This window comes from Emydura macquarii, unplaced genomic scaffold (assembly GCF_026122565.2).
Source record: "Emydura macquarii macquarii isolate MOO-44397 ecotype Brisbane River unplaced genomic scaffold, CSIRO-AGI_Emac_v2 contig_2805, whole genome shotgun sequence".
NCBI classification, from domain to species: Eukaryota; Metazoa; Chordata; order Testudines; family Chelidae; genus Emydura; species Emydura macquarii.
This window is the reverse complement of record NW_027132942.1, coordinates 3,747,860-3,769,276: the sequence shown is the minus strand read 5'-3', so window position 1 is coordinate 3,769,276 and position 21,417 is coordinate 3,747,860. Positions and strand designations below refer to the sequence as shown.

At 59.7% G+C, this 21,417-nt stretch overlaps 1 protein-coding gene across 4 annotated transcripts in view; it reads left to right on the top strand.

Annotated features, from left to right (window-relative positions):
* The window catches only part of IPO13 (importin 13), a 45,636-nt gene that overhangs the window by 330 nt on the left and 23,889 nt on the right, over window positions 1-21,417 (top strand). For all 4 annotated transcript variants that reach the window (XM_067567870.1, XM_067567869.1, XM_067567872.1 and 1 more), the window contains exons 2-4: window positions 8,705-9,441; window positions 16,914-17,054; window positions 18,590-18,731. In XM_067567870.1, the coding sequence (XP_067423971.1) occupies window positions 8,705-9,441; window positions 16,914-17,054; window positions 18,590-18,731 (1,020 nt within the window). The remainder of the gene's footprint in view (window positions 1-8,704; window positions 9,442-16,913; window positions 17,055-18,589; window positions 18,732-21,417) is intronic.

The following is a 21,417-nucleotide window of genomic DNA, read 5'->3' as shown; positions in this document are numbered from 1 at the left end:
CGGGGCGGGGCCCGGTGCCCGGCCGGGGGGCTGTGGCGGGGGGTGCGGCCGGGTCCCTGGTTCAGCGTCCGCACCCTCCCGGGGGCCGTGGCCGTGGCCGTGCTCCCGTGCTCCAGCCCGGGCTGCGCTGACGGCAATGCGCGCACCGGGCCGGGCCGCTCTCCGCCGGGGTCTGCCCGACGTGCCGGGGTCTGCCCCGCGGAGCCGCTGCGGCGGGCGGGTTTGAGCGCGCCTGGGGCGCACAGCCCGTGGGCAGGTCAGGAGCATGATCCCCACTGCCCAGAGCAGTCGCGTGACATGCCCGAGGCCGTGGCCGAGCTGGCCGAATGCGGGGGTCTAGTGTCTTGCTGAGATTCCGGTTATGTACACGTCTAGCTTCTCGCCACACACCCCAGACTCAGCCCAACACAGCCCTCGCGGGAGTCCTGGCTCCCAGCCTTGTGCTCTGACCACTGGCGCAAGGAGCCCTCCTCTCCACAGACCCAGCAGCTCTTTGGCATAAAGCTCCTCATCTCTTTGGCCCTGCGGAGCAGCAGAGCCCCTGGTGCTCGTGACGCTGGTGTGTATTTTTGCTGACAGGGAGGCTCCAAGGATGAACCGACATTTCCCACCAATAGGCCAAGGGGCCACGGACTAGTTACTTTCACCACCTCCTGCAGTGGCAGCTCCCACCCAGTCATGGCTCTTTTTATAGACTAGATTTTGTAGCGAACGCCGTGTGCTGCGGCCCCTGTTCCCTGGTAACTGGGTTCATGCCATTCCGGGGTAATGCGCACCTCTGTTGTGCCGGTTGCTCTACTGTTTGAGAGCAGTAATGCCGCCCAGGGGCTACCAAAACCCAGCTGTGGTAGCCTGCCACTGGTGTGCCCAGAGAGCTGAGCTAGGCAGGCTAGTGTGTTTGCTAGTGTGTGTCACTTACACAGGACACTGCAGCTGAGGATGTTTGTTAAAGCACTTTGCAAGCGTGAATTAACCATCACAGTCTCTCTGCAGAGACGGTAAATCCTGTTCCCCCCATTTTACAGAGGGGTGTAAAGAGAGACAGATGGCGATGTGGCTGGCCTTTGGTTCTGCAGTGTCAGAGCTGGGAGGAAACCCAGCTATCCTGACTGCCAAGCCCTGTGTTTGTACAGCGCCTAGCACACGGGGCTCTCCTGGAGGCTGCAGGAATATAAGCAATAATAATAGATCTCTCTTCTGCTTTAGAAATGAAAGGACACTGGCAATTACTTTGAGACACAGTTACATTTTAAAAAGGCTTTTCAATAGACTAGAAATATTGTTAAGAATGTCCTGCAATGTCAGTGAAAAGAGGCTTCTGGCTGGGGGCACAGTGTGCTAAATTATTGTGGGTGGCACTAGAGCCTGGAGACCCCAGCTGAGATCCTGGAGTTGTGAGGGTGCGGAGCAGCACTGGACAAAGACACGAGAGAGGGGATCTTACAAGTTACTAAAAGGCAAAACAATGATGACCGGCAAGGAAAAGCCTCCGTACAAAGAGAGTGGCTCTAGCGGGGATGTGGTAGAGGGCATAACAAACGATGACTGGGATAGAGAAGGTGCTCCCTACCGTCTGTCATGAGAACAAGGGTCAGCCAATGAAACCGAAAGATGACAAATGTAAGACGAAGCGAAGGAAACACTTGTTTCTATGATTAACTTGTGGAACTCATAGCTACAAGGGATCCTTGAAATCAGGAGCGTAGTAGGATTAAAAAAAACCGTTGGACGTGCATATGGGTAATGGAGCCCCCATAAAGAGCAAGGGTCGCAAAGCCAGAAGGAAGGTGGGCGGGGGGAGGTGCCAAGCAGTGAGGTTCTTCCGTAATGGTCCATTAGGCAGCTTCTTGCAGCTCCTTGTGAAGCATGGCCCTGCGGGTTGTCGGAGACAGGACCCTGGTGTAGCTGGGCCGTGGGTCTGGCTGGGCGTGGTGGCTGCTCTGTCCCTGAGACACGGCAGTTGTTTGTAAGGAACAAGTGCAGGAGGCGGAGAAGGAGGGCCATGTGCACAGCGAGACGGTTCAGAGTCATTCAGGGCGCAGGTACTATTTGGATTTTGCCCCTGCAGGCCACAGGTTTGACCATGGTCTGCCGCTAGAGAGCAGAAAGCGAAGCTGCCCTGGCAGTGGCGGCTGCAGCTGCTGCCTAAGGCAAGTTACATGCGAACGTTAACCCTGGTGAGAAGGCTGGACGGGGCGTGGGGGCTGAGAGTGGCCCAGTGAATAGATGTTCTTCAGGAGACTGTGACAAGGACCCAAGGCAGGGAGGGAGCTTGGTTCTGTTCGGGGCTTGAGCAACCCTCTCGCCTCTGACGAGCGAGCAAGAGGTGCTACGCCCACCGCGCCTGCAGAGCGTAAGCTTTCACTGGCAGAAGATCAACCTGTTTCTAGCTCTTAGAATTGTGAAGAGCTTTCAGAGAGTGGCTGATAAGATGAGCTCTGTCTGAGCCTGCAGCCAGCCAGCCGCAGTGCCTCTGCTACTGCTGGAGGCTCTCCTTGGCAGCGGCAGAGTAAAACGAGCAAGGCTGTGGTCAGTGGCCTCGATGCTGACCAGAATCCAGTGGGCATGCTCCTGCGGCTCCCTGGGAAAGCGCTGAGCAGCATCAGGGCTAGCCAGGTGTTTGAATTAACCATGGCGGCAGAGGACGACACACACCACTGCTGGCGAAGGCATAGTAGCAGAGAACTTTCCTTTCAGCAGCCTGGGGCTCCGGGTCCTGGTTTGGGGGGGTCGGGGAGAGGGAGACAGTGGTTTTCTTTCGCAGGTTGTATTTGTGGGATGGGGGAGTTTAAAACGGATTAGGCATTCACTATCCAGAGGCTGCTACAACAGATGGATGCAGTAGCAGGGAACAGAGACCTGTGCCGGGAGGCTTACTCCTCTGGTAGCAGGTGTCCGTGGTCAGGACAGTCAGGACTCTGATCTCATCTCCGACACCGACATCCTGTGTGCCTTGGGTGAATCACGTCACCTGTGCCTTGGCTGTCCCACAAGCTGGGGACGGTGCCCCTGGGAAGGGTGAGGCTGGCAGTGAGGATTAGTGAATCTCTGCAAAGAGCTGTAGAAATGCTGAGCTCTGCAGCCTAATCTGCATATCTTCTAGTCTCCTGGATCATTCTGCTCCTGAATCTTCCCTCAGGGTGCACACGGAGACGGTGCCTTTGTTTGTGCCAACAACAGAACAAACGTTGGCTTTCTGAAAGGTCCGTGGCACTCGGGCGGCTAGCCTGGCATGTGCCGGGTGAGGTGCGGGGGTGCAGAAATGGAGCTCTCCTTGCTGCTCTGGAATGAGGCTCCCTGCTCTCTGTGCTCACTCAGATCTGCTGCCTCCCTTCCCCCAGCCTGCCTGAGCCTTTCCCTTTGCAGGCCTGGCAGTCTCTGTGTTGTGCTTTCCTATAGCTGCAGCTCTGTGCTGCGTGGGCTCGCAGCTGCTGGCGAGCTGCTCTGAGTGAAGGGCTTGGCGGTGTGGCCCTGGTGGCAGGGGTGGGGCTGAGTCACTGCCCAGGTCGGGCAGCAATAAGAATTAAAGGCAGTTGGAGAGACATGGGGCTGGACCACCTTGTGCAGCGTACCGTAAAGTACAGCCCTGTGGTTCAGAAGCCCGTTGCAGTAACGGGAACTATTTCTGACACACACGGAGTGAGAAATTGGCCCTTGCTGGGGCTGCCCTCCTGGGAGGGTTGCTGGGAGAGCAGCTTTGTCAGTTGATTCTGCCATTTGGGGTTTCTGGCAGCTCTGCCAGTAACAGCCAAGAGGACCAGAAGTGGGAGGTTCTGATCCCGTCTGCATCAGGTGAATGCAAACACTGGTGCTGGAGTACGAGTGGGCAGAGGGAATGGGGAATGGATTCTGGCCCCAAGATGGGAGCAGCCCCGACTAGTAGTGGTGCAGGGCCTTCGTACATGGATGATTGTTTGGTGACACTTGGGAGCTGGGGTGCCTCCGTCCAGACAAATGGCTGCCTTTAAACACAACTGGGATCTCGGCAGAGCCCAAGGGTAAGCCGGTACTTTTCTTTGGCCTGGACAGGGCAGCTTTGGGAATCCTGCCCTGCTGCGGTCTGCTGCACTTGCCCTGTGACTAGACAGGCTCTGTGGTGTGTTGATCCAGCACCTTTTGCTTGCATCAAGTTCACAAGTAAACTGCCGAAGAGAGAGAGAGAGAGAGAGAGAGAGAGAGAGAGAGCGCGCTGGTGGGCAAGGTGGGGCTGCAAGAGTTTCCTAGGCACGGCACTCGGGCTGGGCCAGGTCTCCCTTGCACCCTCCTGCCGGTGCCATTGCTTTATCCTAAAAGCTCCCCGCCAGCTAAGCAGCAGGTAATGCTGTTGGTTCCAGTGCCGCGCCCCAGGTGCTGGGGGAGCCCTTTGGAGCCATGTTGAAACGTACAGCCCATAATCACTGCTCAGCTCCTTCCTGGTGTAGGGGCGGGGAGAGGCCCCGTCTCTGGCTGATGAGGCACAAGAGGGTTTTCCTCGCTGTCATAGGGTCTCTCAGGCCCAGCCATCTCTGGGTTGGGACTGTTCTGCCTGAGGAGTGACTGGATCGTCTTGTGTGGGGAGGGGCTGATGCTGTTACTGCAGGATTGGCCCAGTGTCATTGGCAAAGCCTCTCACCCCACCTGCCCCCCAGCAAACCTGCAGGACCATCTGGGCTCGGGCCGGGGGAGTGCAGGCTGCCCATTGGTCCGGGAAAGAATCGGCTTGTAACTGCGGCGTCCAAAGAAGGTGCTGCTGGCTTGTCCCCCTGACTCTGTTTGTTTCCCTTTTGTCCCCTGTGTTTTGGCTGCCTGCTCTCGGCAGGGACGCTTCCATTCAGTCTATCCTGCCATGGCGGGGGGAAGTTGGTTGGCTTCTCCTGGGGGGCCTGGAGCTCTTGTTGCTCAGCGTAGCCAGGGTTTCCATTGCTTATGGAGGCGGCTGGGCTGGTGCAGGGATGCGTGGGTCTGCATTTGGTCTGTGGGGAAGGAGAATCTTCTGCAGGAGACAACCCAGGAATGATTCCTTCTGGAAGTAGCAGCATGGTAGCCACTGCCAGCTAACAGTGCCCTTCTTCAGAGGTGCAGCCCCAGTTGTGTTTGCTTTTTTGGGGCTGCCATTGCTAGGGTGCTGGGGCCATGCCCCACGTATGGGTGCTGTGCTTCTGAGTTTGCTGCCTGCTATCTTCTGTGCCTGCTTCATGGGAGTTGCACTGGAACCTGTGTTGTTTCTGTTTGCTCAGCCAGATAAACCCCCGGAGAGGTGGCATCTTGCTTTCCTGAGGCTCTGGGGGGACTGCAGGCTGGTGTGAGAACATACATGGCATTCCTGATACCGGGGTGCAGGCCTGACTCCTTACCTTACACCCCACTGCATGGAGCTGGGGACGTCTGGCTCCTCCTGTCAGCCCTCAGACTCCACTGACATAACAGGGCTCGTCCAGGTCCCCAGCCTTGTTTATTTCCTCCGAGTGCTGTCAGGGAGACACACTGCTATTTCTTCTGCTCTGTGCAGGAGCTCAGAGGAAGCCAAGAATGGGAGGGGAGGGCAGCTGCGAACGCTCCATTTTTGTAGTGATCTTAGCACTAGGATCAAATCTCACGAGCCGTCGGATGGCGCTCATGCTTCTAGGCCTTGCTTGTTACCCCTTCCCTGCCCCCCAAACATAACCAGGTTCAGAGCCCTGAGCTGTCTCTAGTGGGAGGCCGAGCAGAGCTCCCAGATGGCTGACATGCCACTCAAGTAGCTAGGAGTTTAAGAGAGCTAATGCACAGCATTGCAGAGCAGGGCCGGTCCCAGCTGACCGCAGGCTCCAGCAGAGTTCTGAGATGCTGGAGAAACCTCATCCCCTGGCCAGAGGGCATGCCAGGCAGGCAGGGATGTTTACAAGGTCTGAGGTTCCCTGGTCAGCTGCCGGCTCTGGTGTCAGACACAAACACAGGGCTGGTCAGAATGCACAAGGCCCTCCCGGGAGCTGTCCCTCCCTCCGCTGAGTTTCATTCCCTGGCGTCAGACTAATGTGTTTGCCTCCTAATCACCAGCCCTTCGTTAGAGAGCCGAAGCCATGGTCCAGCAGGACTGAAGCAGCCCAGAGTGAAAGTCAAACAGCAGCAGGTGCCAATATGTGCCTCTCAAGTGCCCTGGCTCTGCAGTGACCTTGTCTTCTCTGGTGGGCATGGGCGCACACGCACTCAGGAAGCGTTCTCCAGAGCACAGGTGCCTGGCAGCTGTGCAGCGTGCTCTCCTGGTGCAGCATGCCCTGGCTAGACACAGGGGATAGGGAGAGAGGACACAGCCCTCCCTGCACTGCTGCACCCACTGTATAAATTGGGTCAGGTTAGACCAGGTTTCAGTAGGTGCCTGTCCCAGGGGATGTGCTAGTGGGATTTCTCACTGGCATGTTGCATGCAGAGACTCAAATGCAGCCAGTTGGGCTGCTCCACATCAAACCCGAATCACCAGGCCCCAGCAAACCCAGCTCCTCTGTCTCTAGCTGCCTTCCTGGTTTGTTTCTTAAGGTAAGTTCTGTTTTGTAACCGGAGTGAGGTTCTCCAGGTAGCACATTGCTGGGTGATGGCTGTGCTTCTCCAGAGGCCCCTCGCTGGTCTAGCTAGATGTGTGATGCCATGCGGAGAGAACGGGAGGGGGGCATGGTTAAGCGCTCAAACGTCAGGAAATGCCAATGGTGAAGTCAGCAGTGCACCCCTAACTCCCTTGCATGTGTCTCGTTACCTGGCTGCATGCCACTTCCCAACGCAGCAACATGATGTAGGCACACGTCTTGCCTGAGTCTCGCGGGAACACACGTCAGCTTTCGTCCTTTCTGCTGGCCTTGCGCTCAGTGGCACTGTGCTCTCGCCAAGGCCTTTTCAGTCTAACGCATGTACAGTATTTTAACAGGGCACATGCAATTCTGCAACTGGTTCTGGTTGCACAGGCTCCCTCCGCCTGAAATCAGTGGGGTCTACGCAGGCACCAGGCTGTGTCTGCTCAGAGCCCGTGGTAGGGTCAGGCTGTAGCCAGCAGCAGTGTGCTACCCACGCTGCAGTCAGCATCCATCGCCACCCTCCAGTCAGAGCTCCGCGGCTGCGCTTCGTAGGTGGGTGAGCTCTGTGTGCTGGCGTGTTTTCACCAGCACTCTGCCATGTCAGACTTGAGTTGTAACGTTGTGTAAGAATGGTTTACTGCATGCTTGCCACTTTCGGGACTTGACTGGACACTGTTTGACATACACAAAGTAGTGCCCGGTGCTACCCGTCGCTGCGCACAAACTGCACGATACAGCTGTGCTTTCTTTGAGAACCTGTGGGTGAGCAATCGTAGACGGTTGTAATGCATCGTGGGGCGTGCAGAGGGGCAGCGTTAGGGTTATAGGCACAGCCTTAACTTTGGCATCCCTGACGATTGTTGTTTAACGTTTACAGTGCAGCAGCACCACCAGGTCGTAGCCAGGTTGGGTCCCATCGTGCTAGGCACTGCACAGAAGTGATGGCCCTTAGCTGTGAACTCACCAGGCTCTCCACACTCTTTGATGTGAGGATTTTTAAATGAGCAACCCCCTGATGTGGAGGTACTCAGCAGGACCCCTCGGACTGGCCTGACCCCACACTTGAGGATGTCACAGGAGAAGAGCCCCCCTCCTGCAAGCCTGGTACAACCTCTGCCTTGCAAAGGGCGCGGCAGTAGCAAAGAAAGCAACGTTCTCGACTGCAGGGAGCTGCGTTCTAGTCGGTCCTGATTTCATGCTGTCCCTCTTGCAGTTCTGCAGCCACACTAGAATACACAGCCCCCGGGCACCAGCTCAGCAGATGCCTGTGCAGAATCCTGCTGCCTGCCTTGCCCAGACTCCGGCCTCTCCTGTCCTGGGTGGGTCCCCTTTCCTTTCAAAATTGCTCTCTGCAGCCTTCAGGTTCTGCATTGGCTTCCTCCAGCCTGCCTCTCGGGACGAGTCTTTCCCTCCCTTCTCCCCCCACCCCGGCCTCCTTTCTCACCGTTCAGTAAGGACCAGCCTCTTTTGTATCTGCCTATGCACGCGCTGGAGGTGCAAGAGCCTTCTCCTGTGTGTCTCCTGCCGGCCGGAACAGCCTCCCTGTGCGTCTCTCGTAAACTCTCTCCTCTCCACAAATGTTCTTTAAAAACGTCTTCGCTGGGCAAACCTCTTCATTTGTCCCCCTCCTGCTACTGTGTTAAACACAAAACGATGCCCTAGCCAATGTCTTCACCCTGCCGTTTTCTGTAATGTCTGCACCATGCTGCACTGCTGCCGATCTCAGGCTGGGGAGTGGGGTGGTTTGTTCAGGGGTTTATATCCCCTCCTAGGCCCGAGAGTCCAGAGGTCCAGAGCTTCTCAAGGCTGGGGGGTGATATGTGAGGCCTAAACAAGGCGAGGGGGTTGTGCTGGATCTTGGGGAGCAGGAAATGACAGCGATGAGTCAGAAATGATGCTGACAGGCTAAGCAGCTGGGAGAAGGGTGATAAAGCGCCTCAGCAGTGAGAGCAGACGTACAAGGAGAAGCCAGTCTTAGGATCTGGGCATGAGAGGAGAACGGGGCCGTCTAGGCCCTCCAGCCGCCCCGTGTCTGACATGCTGTTACAGTCTGAGACCTCGTGCTGAGTGCTTTGGGAGCTGGTTTGGGGCCCAGGCCCTCGTGCTGCTGACTGGGCATTTTGCTGGGGCTGAGGCGTGGCCCAGCTCTGCGCCAGTCCCATCTGCTCTCCTCTCTCTTCCAGGCCCTCCACCAGTTGTATTACGACCCGAATATCGAGAACAAGAACCTGGCTCAGAAATGGCTGATGCAGGCACAAGTTTCGCCTCAGGCCTGGCACTTCAGCTGGCTCCTCCTCAACCTGGACAAGGTGCCAGAGATCCAGTACTTTGGGGCCAGCGCCCTGCACATCAAGATCTCCCGCTACTGGAACGACATCCCTGCCGACCAGTACGAGAGCCTCAAATCGCAGCTCTTCAGCCAGATCACCCGCTTTGCCAGCGGCTCCAAGATTGTGCTTACCCGGCTCTGCGTGGCGCTGGCCTCCCTGGCACTCAGCTTGATGCCTGAGGCCTGGCCCTGTGCTGTGGCGGACATGGTACGCATGTTCCAGGCAGAGGACTCCAACGTGGACGGGCGGGCGCGCTGCCTGGCGCTCCTGGAATTGCTGACGGTGCTGCCTGAGGAGTTCCAGACCAGTCGCCTGCCTCAGTACCGCAAGGGGCAGGTGCGCAGCGTCCTGGCCCAGGAGTGTGGCTCTGTCTTCCCTTTGCTGGAGCAGCTGCTGCAGCAGCAGGACTCCCCGGGTTTCATCAAGCAGAAGGTGCTGAAGTGTTTCTCCAGCTGGGTGCAGCTGGAGATCCCTCTAATGGACTGCGAGAACCTGATCCAGGCAGCCTTCACCTCCCTGCAGGACCCGGAGCTCTTCGACACAGCTGTGGAGGCCATCGTCAATGCCATTTCCCAGCCAGATGCCCAGAGGTAAGGCCGGGCCGGGCTGTTTGAGCTCTGCCCGCAGGGGTGGCCTGATACCCTTGGGTGTGTGGGTGGAGGGGACGCCTCAGGATTCTGGCTCTGAGCTGTTGGCGATGGCACACGGGGACCTGGGTGAGGGGGAGAGAAGCCCTGGCCTTGAGCATTTCAAGGTGTTGCTTGTCTGTCTTGGCGGCTTCTTACCCTGCGTTGACTCACAGGCACAGCGGCCTTGGCTGCCAGCTCTCTACAGATCTGTTACTGCCCCGTCCAGCCTGCTGCAGGCTGCCCAGACACCCCCCGCAAGGCAGGGCAGGCTGGAGAAGGGGGACGTGGTTTGCTCTTTGATCTCTCTAGGGACTGGATTGCCACGGGCGCCATTCAAAGGCCCTTTGCCACTGACCCACCCGCTCTTTGCAGACGCCTGCCTGGGCAGACTCCGTGCTGGGGCAGCTGCGACGCTCGGCTCTCTGGAGAGCCCTCAGGAAGCAGCTGCTGCCCAGCTCTGCCCCTTCTCCCCTGCAGGCAGGGTCTCCTGCTGGCTCCGTGCCCGTGGGGATGAAGCACCCCAGTGCTGGAGAGCTCTGCAGAGATCACGAGAGCTCATCTCCTCTCACTGACCCTCGCTGCTTTGTACGATTCCCCTTGTACTCGGCTGTCACTGCCCCCGGAGCGCAGAGCTGAGAGGCGGTAAGGGCTAGGGGAGAGGCCGTCAGCGCCCTGGGCCCACTCATCAGGCCATATCTGAGTTGCAGCCTCGGCCCTGCTGCCCACAAAACGGAGAGTGCGTTTCCTGGGCGGGTCTTGTCGGTCACGTTCCCTCTTCATTGCTTAGCACCTCTCCCCCTTCTCCCTGTGAGGTCTGGGCAAGCGAGGTGCTGCTGTGCATCCAGCTCTTCTCCTCCACAGGCGCCTGCCGGCTTAGGCCCATGGCCTCGGTAACGGCCAGGGTTCACAGCATCGGTGCACAGGCTGATCAGGGCAGAGGTGGCCTAAGTCCAGGCCAAGGTTCCCAGGTGGCGCACGCCTGCCCGCCTCTCAGACACCGGCTAAGGCATTGTAGCCTGATTGCTGGGACGGAGACGGAGCATCGCTTCCTGGGGCCTGTCGTCTCCTTTGCCAGCACTAGGTGAGGATGGTCACATCCTGCCCGCCGGGGCTCCAGGCAAGCTCAGACACTCTGGTGATGGGTGTGTATGAAAAACTCGGCTGACAGAGAAGCTGCTAACGTGGTCAGTTCTGTTAAGTGCCCCAAGCCACCACCCTCTGTCCCGGGACCCCAGCCGACTGGCTGACCCTACGCGCCCTCCTTCCATCTTGCCTGCCCCCAGAAATAGCATCAGGCGCTGTCGGGGAGGGGGAGCCCTGCATTAAAGCCAGATGCCAGCTAGCATCCTGTGGCTTAGGGTGGCTTCTCCTGGACTGCTGGAAGTGTCCAGGACGGGACTCCTCCGCCCCTTACCCTGTCTCGTGAGCCTGTGGCCTGGTGACTTGGCAGCCCCTCCGTGGTGCGGTGGGACGGCGGTAAGAGTTACGACCTAAAGCTGGACTTTGGAAGTGAATTTGGGGCTGCTGGGAAGAGCTGGATTGACAGCCTGGGCAGCCACAGGGAGAGCCGTGCCAAGGCTTTTCCAGCAGCCTCCCCTGCCTCTTACAGCGCTCTGTAGCCATCAGTCCTCTCCCCGCCCGTGAGAGAGCTCCGTGTTCTCCCCACCCACAGACGGGAAACCAAGGATTGCCAGCCGCACCTGGGAATTGGCCTCAAGGCTGGCACTAGAACGCAGGAGTTCCTGGCTCCCAGCCGCCTCCTCAGTCCACTAGACTCTGACCTGTCCACCCGGAGCAGGCAGGTTCCTCTCTAATCCCCCCTCCCACGGTGGGCTGGGGTCAGAATACCCAGCCTCCGGGCAGACTGCGTGTTACCACTTATGAATGTGTAAAGCACCTTCCACTGCACACTGTGGAACGCGTAGCAACTGCTCAGCGTGTGTCTGTCGGAGGCAGCCGTGGACAAGGCAGGAAAGCAGACGGGAAGTGTCGTCAGCACAGACTTCGTGCCAGTCACCGTGCAGCACTGATCTCCAAGGGGAGGGGTCGGGATGCCACTGGGGGCACAACGGGAGGCATGCGGCCCTTTCAGAGACTTTGTTCTGAGCCGTCAGCCGCTCAGGAGTGGGATTGTCTGTAGCTCTGCCTTGCACACGCTGAGCGGTCAGCAATGAGTGGGGGGGGGGGCTGCGGGGCCGATCCTGGTGCAGCAGCAGTAAATCTAAAACAGGAAGGTGTCGGCGCTGCTGATACAGCGCCTCCCGCCGTCAGTCGGCGTACAAACATCGGCTGCTCCAGCTGTGCGTCCTGGGGACGTGGGGCAGTGGCGGAGGGAACCGAAGCAGTGAGGTGGTGATGTGGCCACGGTGACAGAGGGAGACAGTAGCAAACGACCCACCCGTCTGGGGGTGCCAAGGTGGCAGGTCCCAAAATTGGGGCTGGACGACGGGGCTCCACTCCCCTTCGCTCCACCTGCTGTTTCGCTCGGTCCGGCCTGCCAGGCATTGGCTTCTCTTCGCAGTCAGACCAGAGCGCTGATGGCGATTGCTGGTTTGAGCTGCTGCTGCTGCCATTGCTCCTGTCTGTCCTGGGTAGCGGGTGCTGTCCCCATAGGCTGTAGGTCTGTAGCCTTGCTCCATTACCCTCTGTCTCAATCCAGCAGCCATTGTCCTCTGGTCTCGTGAAGCTGCTGTCCTGCCCCTCCCCTCCCCTCCTGCCTTTATCACGCTGGTTGGTGTCCTGGCCTAAGGGGCACTCAGATCCATCAGCCTTCCTGCCCTGGATTCACAGCCGCCCCCTGCTTCCCTGCATCACTGGGTAGCCCAAAGTTCAGGCTTGGTTAGGGTCTTCCAGAAACAGCTGTCTGATCCTTAGGGGTAGGTCTGGCCTGCAGTTACACACCCGCAGCTGGCCCGTGTCAGAGGGCTTGGGCTAAGCAGCTGTTTAATTGCAGTGTAGACGTTCAGGCTCGTCTGGGACCCTGCCACCTCACAGGCCGTACCCAAATGTCCACATGGCAATTCAGCAGCCCCTGAGCCTGAGTTGGCTGGCACGGGCCAGCTGCGGGTGTCTAACCCATCCCTGTGCATCTGTGTCCCCTGCGGGAACTTCTGCTGCTTGTCAGGTGTGCCTCCCCATGGCATTTCTCCCGTGCCTAGCGCTGGGAGCACAGGGGAGACGTGAGGTTCCCTAGAACAGACCCCGTTGGCCTTCGGAGGGGACAGGGTGAGCTTGGCTCCTGGGGCCAAAGAGAGTTTCCTCTTGTAACTGATCCTCCTTCACGGACATGCCCAAGCTCCATGCAGCACTCTGAGCGGGCAGAGTCACCACACAGCCGCAAAGCAGGAACTCTGCGGGCACCGTGTGCGGCTCCTGCTCCAGCCTGGCACTCCCTCGCTCAGCCCCAGTCCCTCCTGTCTGCGTTGCGCAGCGGTGAGGAGCCACAGCCTCCAGGGAGTCTCCTGACCTCTCTGTCTCTCCACATCCGGCTCTGAGGTTCCCGCTGCTTCTCAGCCACGTTCCTCCCTGCTCTTACCTTTGTTCTTGCAGGGGCCTGGCACTGGCGCCTGCGCTGCTCGTGAGCTCCCTGCCTGCCCTCCCTCCCCTCATGTAGCTGGAGGCACAGACCATCCTTGGTCTCCCTCCACTGACCTGGACCCTGATTGAGTGACTGAGGACTCCACGCATTAGCATCTCTCATCCCCGAGGAGGGCTGGTTCCAGCCTTCTCCTGGGGCGCAGGGACTCTGAAAAGGTTTGGGGTCACGGTGGGCAGTCAGCTGAACGTGAGCTCCCAGCCTGAGGCTGCAGCCAAAAGGGCGAATGGCATCCTGGGCTGCAAAACTGGGAGTCTTGAGTCGGAGCCGAGAGGTCTGGAGAAGGAGACGGATAAATTGGGGAGGGGTCAGAGAAGGGCCACGAGAAGGATTAAAGGGTTGGAAAACCTGCCTTCTAGTGACAGACTGGGAGCTCAGTCCGTTCAGGTTAACGAAGAGACGGGTGAGGGGCGACTTGATCGCAGACCATAAGTAGCTACGCAGGGAACAAATACTGGGGAACGGGCTCTTCAGGCTAGCCGAGAAAGGCCTGCCATGAGCCAGTGGGCGGAGGCGGAGGCTGAGGCTGGTTGAATTCAGACTGGTAAGAAGCTGCAGCATGTTACCAGTGGGCGTAACTAACCACTGCAGCGATTGACCAGGGGTTCTGGCGGATGCTCCATCATGGGCAGTTTTGAACTCAAGATCGGATTTTTTAAAAGATCTGCTCTAGTTCCAGGCTAATGAATTCAGGGCGTTCTCTGGCCTGTTACCCAGGAGGTTAGACCAGGTGAACCCAATGGGCCCTTGGAAGCTGTGATTCTATTCATCTACGTTTGCTTTTCCCCCTCTGTCCCTTGACTGCTCCTTCTCCCCCCCGACTGTGCACCTCACCGCCCCAGTCCCTCTGCCTGAAGCCTTGGAGCACCTCCCTCCTCACCCCGCTTCGCTGAAAAGCTGTGGCGAGAGGCCCTTTGAAGTTTGCTTTCAATTCTGATAAAGTGCCGTCACACGGAGCTAGCTAAAACTGCTTCTTCCCAGGGGCTTGTGCCGCTCGCCACTGGGCACGGAGACTCTCCCGGCGAAGGGGCTCCTGCAGTCTGCCTCCTGTGAATTTCTGCAGTGCTGATGGGAAGCCACAGCTCCCCAGAACCTAGCTGAAATAACCACTCCATACCTCGTGTCCTCTCCACGGGGTGGGATGAGCTCCTGCTGCAACCGGGGACACTGTCTGCTGCCCCAAGGAACAGCCCTTTGGAAGGAAGGGGGCCCGTTGAGACACCCACCATTGGTTGCAGCCCCTCTCCGTCAGCCACTTCCTGGAGTCTCAGCAGGCTGTAGCAAGGGTGTGCAGTGAAGGAGTCACTTCCCTTGGTGCAGGGTGAGTGGGATCTGTGAGGGTTTCAGGAGCAGAACAGGGCTGGCTCCCAGACGCACCCCTGACTTCTGGGCTGGCGGTCGGTCTGTAGCGGGCTCTGTGCTGGAGTTTGAGAGCAGGCTAAGGAAGCTGTTCGGTTGGATGTGGCCTGGCCAGCGGGGAGGTACACGTTGGCACGTTGGGGGAAGGAGCCCTCAGATATAAGGCGTTTCTGAGAGCAGCCCCTCCTAGGTCCCCAGCAAGATGCTGCCATGCAGTCTGTCCAGCCAGCAGCTCCGTTTCTTACCGTGGCAGCCCTGCTAGGATTTCAGACTGCCAGACTTAACTCGGAGACACATCCGGTACCTCTGCACTGCAATTGGACATGTGGGCCAGCCGACTTGGGCTCGCAGGGCTGTTTAATTGCAGTGTAGACGCTCCGGCTGGAGCCCAGGCTCTGGGACCCTCAAGGGGGGGAGGTCCTAGAGCCTGGGCTCCAGTCCAAGGCTGAGCCACTGTCTGTGCCAGCGTGTGGGAAGCTAAGGCAGAAATGGGCAGTTCCTGTCCCCTTCGAAGGAGCTGGGTGGATCACGGGTGTCCTTGTTTGCTGGTTTTTGTCTGTCCTCCCCAGTAACCCAGCTACTACTCAGGCTTCCCACTTGTGCATCCCAGGATCCCACTAGCGCTTATGTCCACAGTTCACACTGGAAGCTCCTGTTCAGCTGCTGACTGGATGATCCCCCATTCCCAGTTACGTTCTGAGGTCTGTCCGCCAGCGTTTAATTCATTCAGTGTGTGCCATGATAATTGTATATCTTTCTGTCCTTCTCCGTAAGATCTCCACGCCAGTTTGGTTTCAGAGGACCACGTTTCTGGGTGCTGGGAGATCTCTAAGCGGTTTGTGTAGGGCTTCTGCCTGGTCTCCGAGGTGAAGCTGCTTTTGAAGCCAGTGGAGCACTTAGCCCAGCCCTGTCAGCTCCTGCTCGTAAAGACTTGGCAGAGTCCTCAAGGCTCTGAAGTAGGAAGGGGCGTGTGTCTGAAGCTCTTACATCCCCCGTTTATCGGTCCTTGGAGCTTTCACTTGGACGGCCTGACTCATAGGCTGTAAAATCAAAGCCTTAATGCTGTACACCACGTCGTTCTTTGCATCGCCGCCTCTCAGCAGGAGACCGAGAGCACCCTGCACTGGCCCTAGCCTTTACTTCACTGGCCATTCCTCAACTGGCTCAGCAAACTCTTGTTCATCCCCCTCCTCACCCCCGCCACGCAAAAATATTCCCTCCTGGGCTGAGTCAAGCTGGAGAAATTGCAACCGAAAAGGTAACTGAAAGCAAGGTGCGAGCACGCGTGATGTCTCTGCCTCTTGGGAGTGTTGCTCCGCTAAACCCTCCTGACCCCCGAGCGGCAAGCTGTGCAGAGCCAGCCCGTGTCAGCACCTGCACCTGCCAGGTGGCCGTACACCAGGGAAGTGGAAGGCTGCTCCTTCTAACCAGGCACTCGACCGTCTGGTGCTTTAGTGGCGGATGGCAGCACCCTGTGAGCTGCTGAGGGCTGGGGAGAAGAGAGCTCTGTTCCAGCGCAGCCTCCTTAAATGAATCCAGGGGAAGGGCTGGGGAAAGACCATCCTTGAGACAGCACTGGGGAGCGCAGTCGCTGGGACGGGCCCCTGGGAAAAGCTGGTGTCTGCCCATGTCTGTGGAGCGGGGCCTGCGGGGCAGCTCAGAGCTGGGCTCAGTGGCAGCGGCAGCTCTGCCTGAGTGCAGGCGCAGCATGTGTCGGTCTCCCCGAGGACGGCAATGGGGGCTGAGTTGGCATGGGGCCCGGGGACGGCCACGCCTGCTCTCAGGGGCCATGCACTGTGCCGTGCTGGCCGCGGGGTTCTGCTCACGTTCCGTTACAGATGGCCCAGAAAGGGCCCAACCCAGAGCCCAGGCCTGGGGAGACCGTGACCGAGGTGCACGCGTCCCCTGACACCGTCGATGGGTTTGTGTGCACGCGGACTGGTGTCATGCAGCCGCAAGGCATGCGAGCTGGCTGAGCCTCGGCCCTGGGCCAGCGTATGGTAGCCGGGGCTCTCCCCAGAGCCGCTGCCAGCCCACCTTGCCTGGGGAGGTGAGGAGCATGGCAGAGTGGTCCATGGCGCCTTCATGCACACAGTCTGGAGGGGAGGAGAACCCCAGAGTTGCATTAGCTCCTGCCCAGGGCAGCACGAGCTGCTGGAGAGTCGTTGTGGGGGCAGAGGGCCGGGCCCTGCCCCCTCAGGCCTGTCTGTATCAAGAGGCTGGTTCTGGGCCCCTCTCCCGTTGCATGGGCTCCGGTGCTGTGGGAACGGTCCAGGAGGGCCTCGCCTCCTCTAGACTTGGCTCTCCTCTCCCCCGCTGACAGGAGGAGAGCATCCCTCTGGTCTGCGCCACCACTGGCTTGTCTGAGCTGAGGGAGTCCTGGGCCTGTGGTGGGAGGGAGGGACGGGGAGAGGGCACGGAGCCTGTGAAGCTGGCGAATGTCTCCTTGGGCCTGATGTGGGCTCTGCTCTGTCGGCAGGTACGTGAACACCTTGCTGAAGCTCATCCCCCCCGTGCTGGGCCTCCAGGAGCAGCTGCGCCAGGCGGTCCAGGCTGGGGACATGGAGACGTCGCACGGGATCTGCCGTATTGCTGTGGCCCTGGGGGAGAACCATTCCCGGTGAGTTGGGGATCAGGGGCTTGTCGCTGCCCCGGCAGCACCCGTGCTCTTGTGGAGGGGGAATGTCTGCTTGGCTGGTGCCATGGCGTTCCCTGGGGCTGGGGGAGCAGATACATTGCCTCTGCTCCCTCATCGCGGTGGCTGGGCAAACCTGTCATTTCCTGGGGGGAGGAGACGTCGCCTTCCAATGCTGAGCGGAAGGGGCCATCCCCAGAGATGGAGCCGCCATGCTGCAGCCCTGCTGCTCCTCCCACCTCGCGTCTGAGCATGTGTGGGGGACTCGGAGCCCGTGTCCCGTCCCGTCCCATCCCCTCGGCAGGGTGAGGAGCAAAGCACAGCGCGGGACGCAGAGGGCTGCATGTGCAGGAGGAGAATAGCTGTGAGGAGCTGTGAGGAGCAGGCCACCACAATTCATTTCTCTCTCTGGCCCTTTGCCCCCTGGGGTCCCTGGTGCTGCTGTGGCATTGCCCCGTGTGCCGCTGGGTTTCCCCGCAGCCTGCCGTCTGGGGCAGTGTGCTGCACTGCTGTGAGTGCACCAGGTTCCGCGCTAGTGCAGGCCTGTGCCTGACCCCGGGCTTCAGTTGACGGGGACTGAGTCTGGACTAGCCGGCGCAGCTGCTCCAGTGCAGCTTCCTTCAGGGACTGCACCCAGCCCAGAGCGTGTCCGCGCTCTGTGGGGCTGGGCCTTGCCAAGGGTCCTTATTACTGCAGCGCCTGGTGTATTAAGTTAGACGGCATCTATAGGCCCCGAAAGCCAAAGGTTTTAACGTGACCCCGAAAGGGTGTTAAACAGGATTCGGATTCGCTCTCCAGAGACCTCAGCCTGCTCCTCCCAAGGCGGAGACACGGGAACGAGCCTTAACGGCCTTTGCTTAACGAGACAGGGAAAGAAGGAAAACCAGTGAAAGCCTTTGAAATGGGGAGTGGTTAGTAAGGTTTTCTTTGCAGTAGCAGCCCTTGTTTTAGAAGGAACCTGCCCCCAGCTCCACACTCTTGTAGGGTGTGTCGAAGACGGTGATAACTGACCTGGGGGAAAGAGAAGAATTTAGTAAGATGGGCCGGAGCTGCTGCTGCTGTTGAAGTTTGATCCTGTTTCCTAGAAGACGAACACAGGGCCCAGCCCACTGTCATGCCAGCCGCTCCAAGACCTGGCAAACTTGTATCAGCAGTGAGCTATTGAGGACGTTGGTTTTAGTTGCTTCTCCGCTCACAGGCTTTCAGCAGCATTGCAAAATATCCAGCAGGGGCCAGCTAAGCCAACTCCGCTCAGACAGCGGCAGAAGGAGGCTATAGGAAAGAGAAGAAATCCAGTGGGAAGGGACAGACACATGGGGGATGCTATGTTAACACAGTCCTCGAGCTCCATCAGGAGACCTTTTTGTGTGGACTAATCCAATGCGTCTCCCCTCCGCGTGTGTGGCTGTGGGCTGTTGTGACGTGGGGAGCCCCTCTCACTGCTCGTGGCTGAGCTCACACTCCGTACACCTGTAGGCTCAGTTACCACAACACCCCGGTGCTCTGTGCTCTCCCCCCAGAGCCCTGCTGGACCAGGTGCAGCACTGGCAGAGCTTCCTGGCGCTGGTCAACATGATCATGTTCTGCACCGGTATCCCCGGGCACTACCCTGTCAACGAAACCACCAGCTCCCTGACGCTCACCTTCTGGTACACGCTGCAGGTGAGTGACTGCGCCCCGGGGCAGAGCTGCTGCGGTCCAGCTGTGGGGAAGTGGCCAGCTGGCATGTGGCTCAGGTGCTGGCAAGGTCTCTGCCATGCTCCCTGGCTCTGTTAGCACCTCTGCGCCCACACTGCAACCCTGAGTCCACTGGGAGGGTGGAAGGGTTCAGGCCGGGGGATGAGAGCTGGGAGTTCTGTCCTCCCCAGGCAGGCCCGCGCTGGGCGCTGTTGCCTGGGGTAGCTCACGACCGAGGCAGGGCTCAGTCTCCTCTCGTGGCTCTCTGGCTGGGAGTGCAGGCACATGTACGCTGCTCTCTGCCGTGTGAGCGAGAAAGCTGGGCGTGCCTCACCCATGCTCCCAGGCGTGTCGGGCACACTCAGTGAGGGGCTGCCTGCTCGTGTGAGGTGCCTGGGCCTTCCCCTCCAGGTGAATGTCTGAAATGGGCCCTTTCCCCGCAGTGCCGCGCCCATTGGGGTGTGGCTGAGCAGAGATGGGAACCGCCGGGGAGGACATGCTGGGAGCTGGCCGGGCCACGTCCCGGGTCAGTCTGGTTGCGCCGTGTTCTGATGGGGGCATCAGACCTTGCATGGCACTTGACATCCATAGAGCTCAAAGGGAGGGAGGAGCGAACCTCGTCTGTGAAATGGGGGCTCTGAGGCCTGGAGATGAAGTGACTTGCCCAAAGTCACCCAGCAGGTCAGGGGCAGAGGCCCCTGTCTCCTGGCGCCCAGTCCAGTCGCACGGTCACAGTCTGTGAGCCTCCTGAGCAGGTCTGTGGCCTTGCTTCTTTCCTGCCCCATCCTTCTGGAGCAGTGCGCTGCGGAACTGCGTCCCAGCCCTGGCCCCTCAGCCCCCCGCGGTGCTGGCAGAGAATCGCCATCCTCCTGTGCCGACCACAGGCCTGTCTGCTTCTGACTGGAGCTGGGGCGTGCAGAACATCCGCCGAGCATCTCAGCCGGCTGCACAGCTCGCCGGGAGCTGGTGGCCCTGCTTGTTCCCATGGAAACCATCCGTGGGATGGCGGGCCTCGGACAAGTGCGTCTTGTGGCAGGGTGACAACTCTCCACGGAAGCGGCTAGAACCTGATGAGTTAGAGCCTGTCCTCGGGAGAGATCCAGCAAAGGAGGTCTCCCGGGGCAGGGGGGCAGATGGAAGCCCTGCCGAAGCAGGTGGGGAACATCCCTGTGCTGTCTGGACTCACGGCCCTGCCCCACTAACTCACTGTCTCCATGGAGAAGCGGCTGTCCCCGGGCACCCATTCTAGGCCCCAGTCTGCGTCAGAACTCCCGCCGTGCCAGCCCGAGCCTGAGGAGAGGGACGCCGTGCGCGCCCGCCCGGGGTTCTCTGCTCAGGCCTGTCCCTGCAGCTCTGGCTGGCCGCAGTTTGGCCCTGGCCGTGCAAAGCTCTTGCGGGAGGTTAGCTCAGGAATGTTGTCCCCGTGGCTCGGTTTCCCCACCCCCACATTCCCTGGGCGTCTGAGCTGGAGCGAGAGCCCGAGCGCTTCCAGGCCCTCATTAGCATGGCTAATTAAAATGTCGCTGCAGCTTTGCCCAGCAGCAGGCCCGATGGTTCAGCCCCTCCCTGCGTCTCTTAGCGTGAGGGGGCAGCGGTCCTGCCTCTCCAAGGAGCCTGGCAGCGCTGTGAGGTTTCTGGCACAGCCTCCAGGCCAGGCCAGCGGCACCGCCCCTCTGATGGAGCCGCCTGTTAACCCTGCGCTGCTGGGCGGCCTGGCTAGCCGGCAGGGTTTCCTACAGGCCTCCCTCCTCCTGGGCTTTTGCTGTTCATTGTGATGGCATGAGCTTAGCGTTGGACCGGGCCTTAGAGACCCCCACGCCCTGGCAAGCTTCATAAAGGCGAGATTCCACTGAATCCCCCACACCACGCTGCGTATGCCCTGCCCTGCCTCCACCCTAGCATCTTCACTCCCCATCCCCATCCCCGGCAGCACGTGTGGGGCGAGCTGAGGGCTGGGGCAGCTCTAGGGAGCCGTTTCACTGATAGCTCCTGGCCTCCTTCCAGCCCAGAGCCAGCTGCCTGGTGTTTTGTATCAGGGCTAGGCTGAGCTGCCGCCTGGCCCTGCTGAAGAAGCACAGAGCAAGCCCTGCTGGTCACTTGCGAGCCGAGCCCAGAGTCGGAGGGCTGGGCTCTTCAGCCACTGCCACTCCCCCACTGTGCTGACGCCAAGAGCTCCTAATTCCCCAAGCAGCGCCTGCAGCGCCTCCTGCTGTCAGCAGCCAGGCCTGGGACAGGCACCCTCCCCCAAGGGGTTAGCCGGAGCAGCGGGCTGGCCTCTAGCTGGGCTCGGTCTCACCCCGCGTGGCCGGGGCCAGTGGCTGTCTGATAGAACCTCGACGTCCCGAGACACTGGCCCCGCCTGAGCTGCTGGCACAGGAACCTGCCCAGTGAAGAGCTGAACTTACTGGGGGCTGCTGGCCGCAAGCAGGGCACCTCTCACCGCCCAGGCGACGTGCTGGGGCAGGCCCAGGAGCTCGGCCTTCTGGCTGGCTGTCGTGTGGCAGCAGGGCACCAACGCGCGGGGCTGGGGGGCTGCCCGAGCCCCTCTCTGCAGCGTGACCGTGAGCCCTGCAGAGGGATGTGCCCGTCAGCCTCCTGGAGGAGTGCAGCACGGTTCAGGCAATCTCGAGCTCCGAGTGGCGCGCTTTGCGTCTCTCCAGGAGGTAGCCGC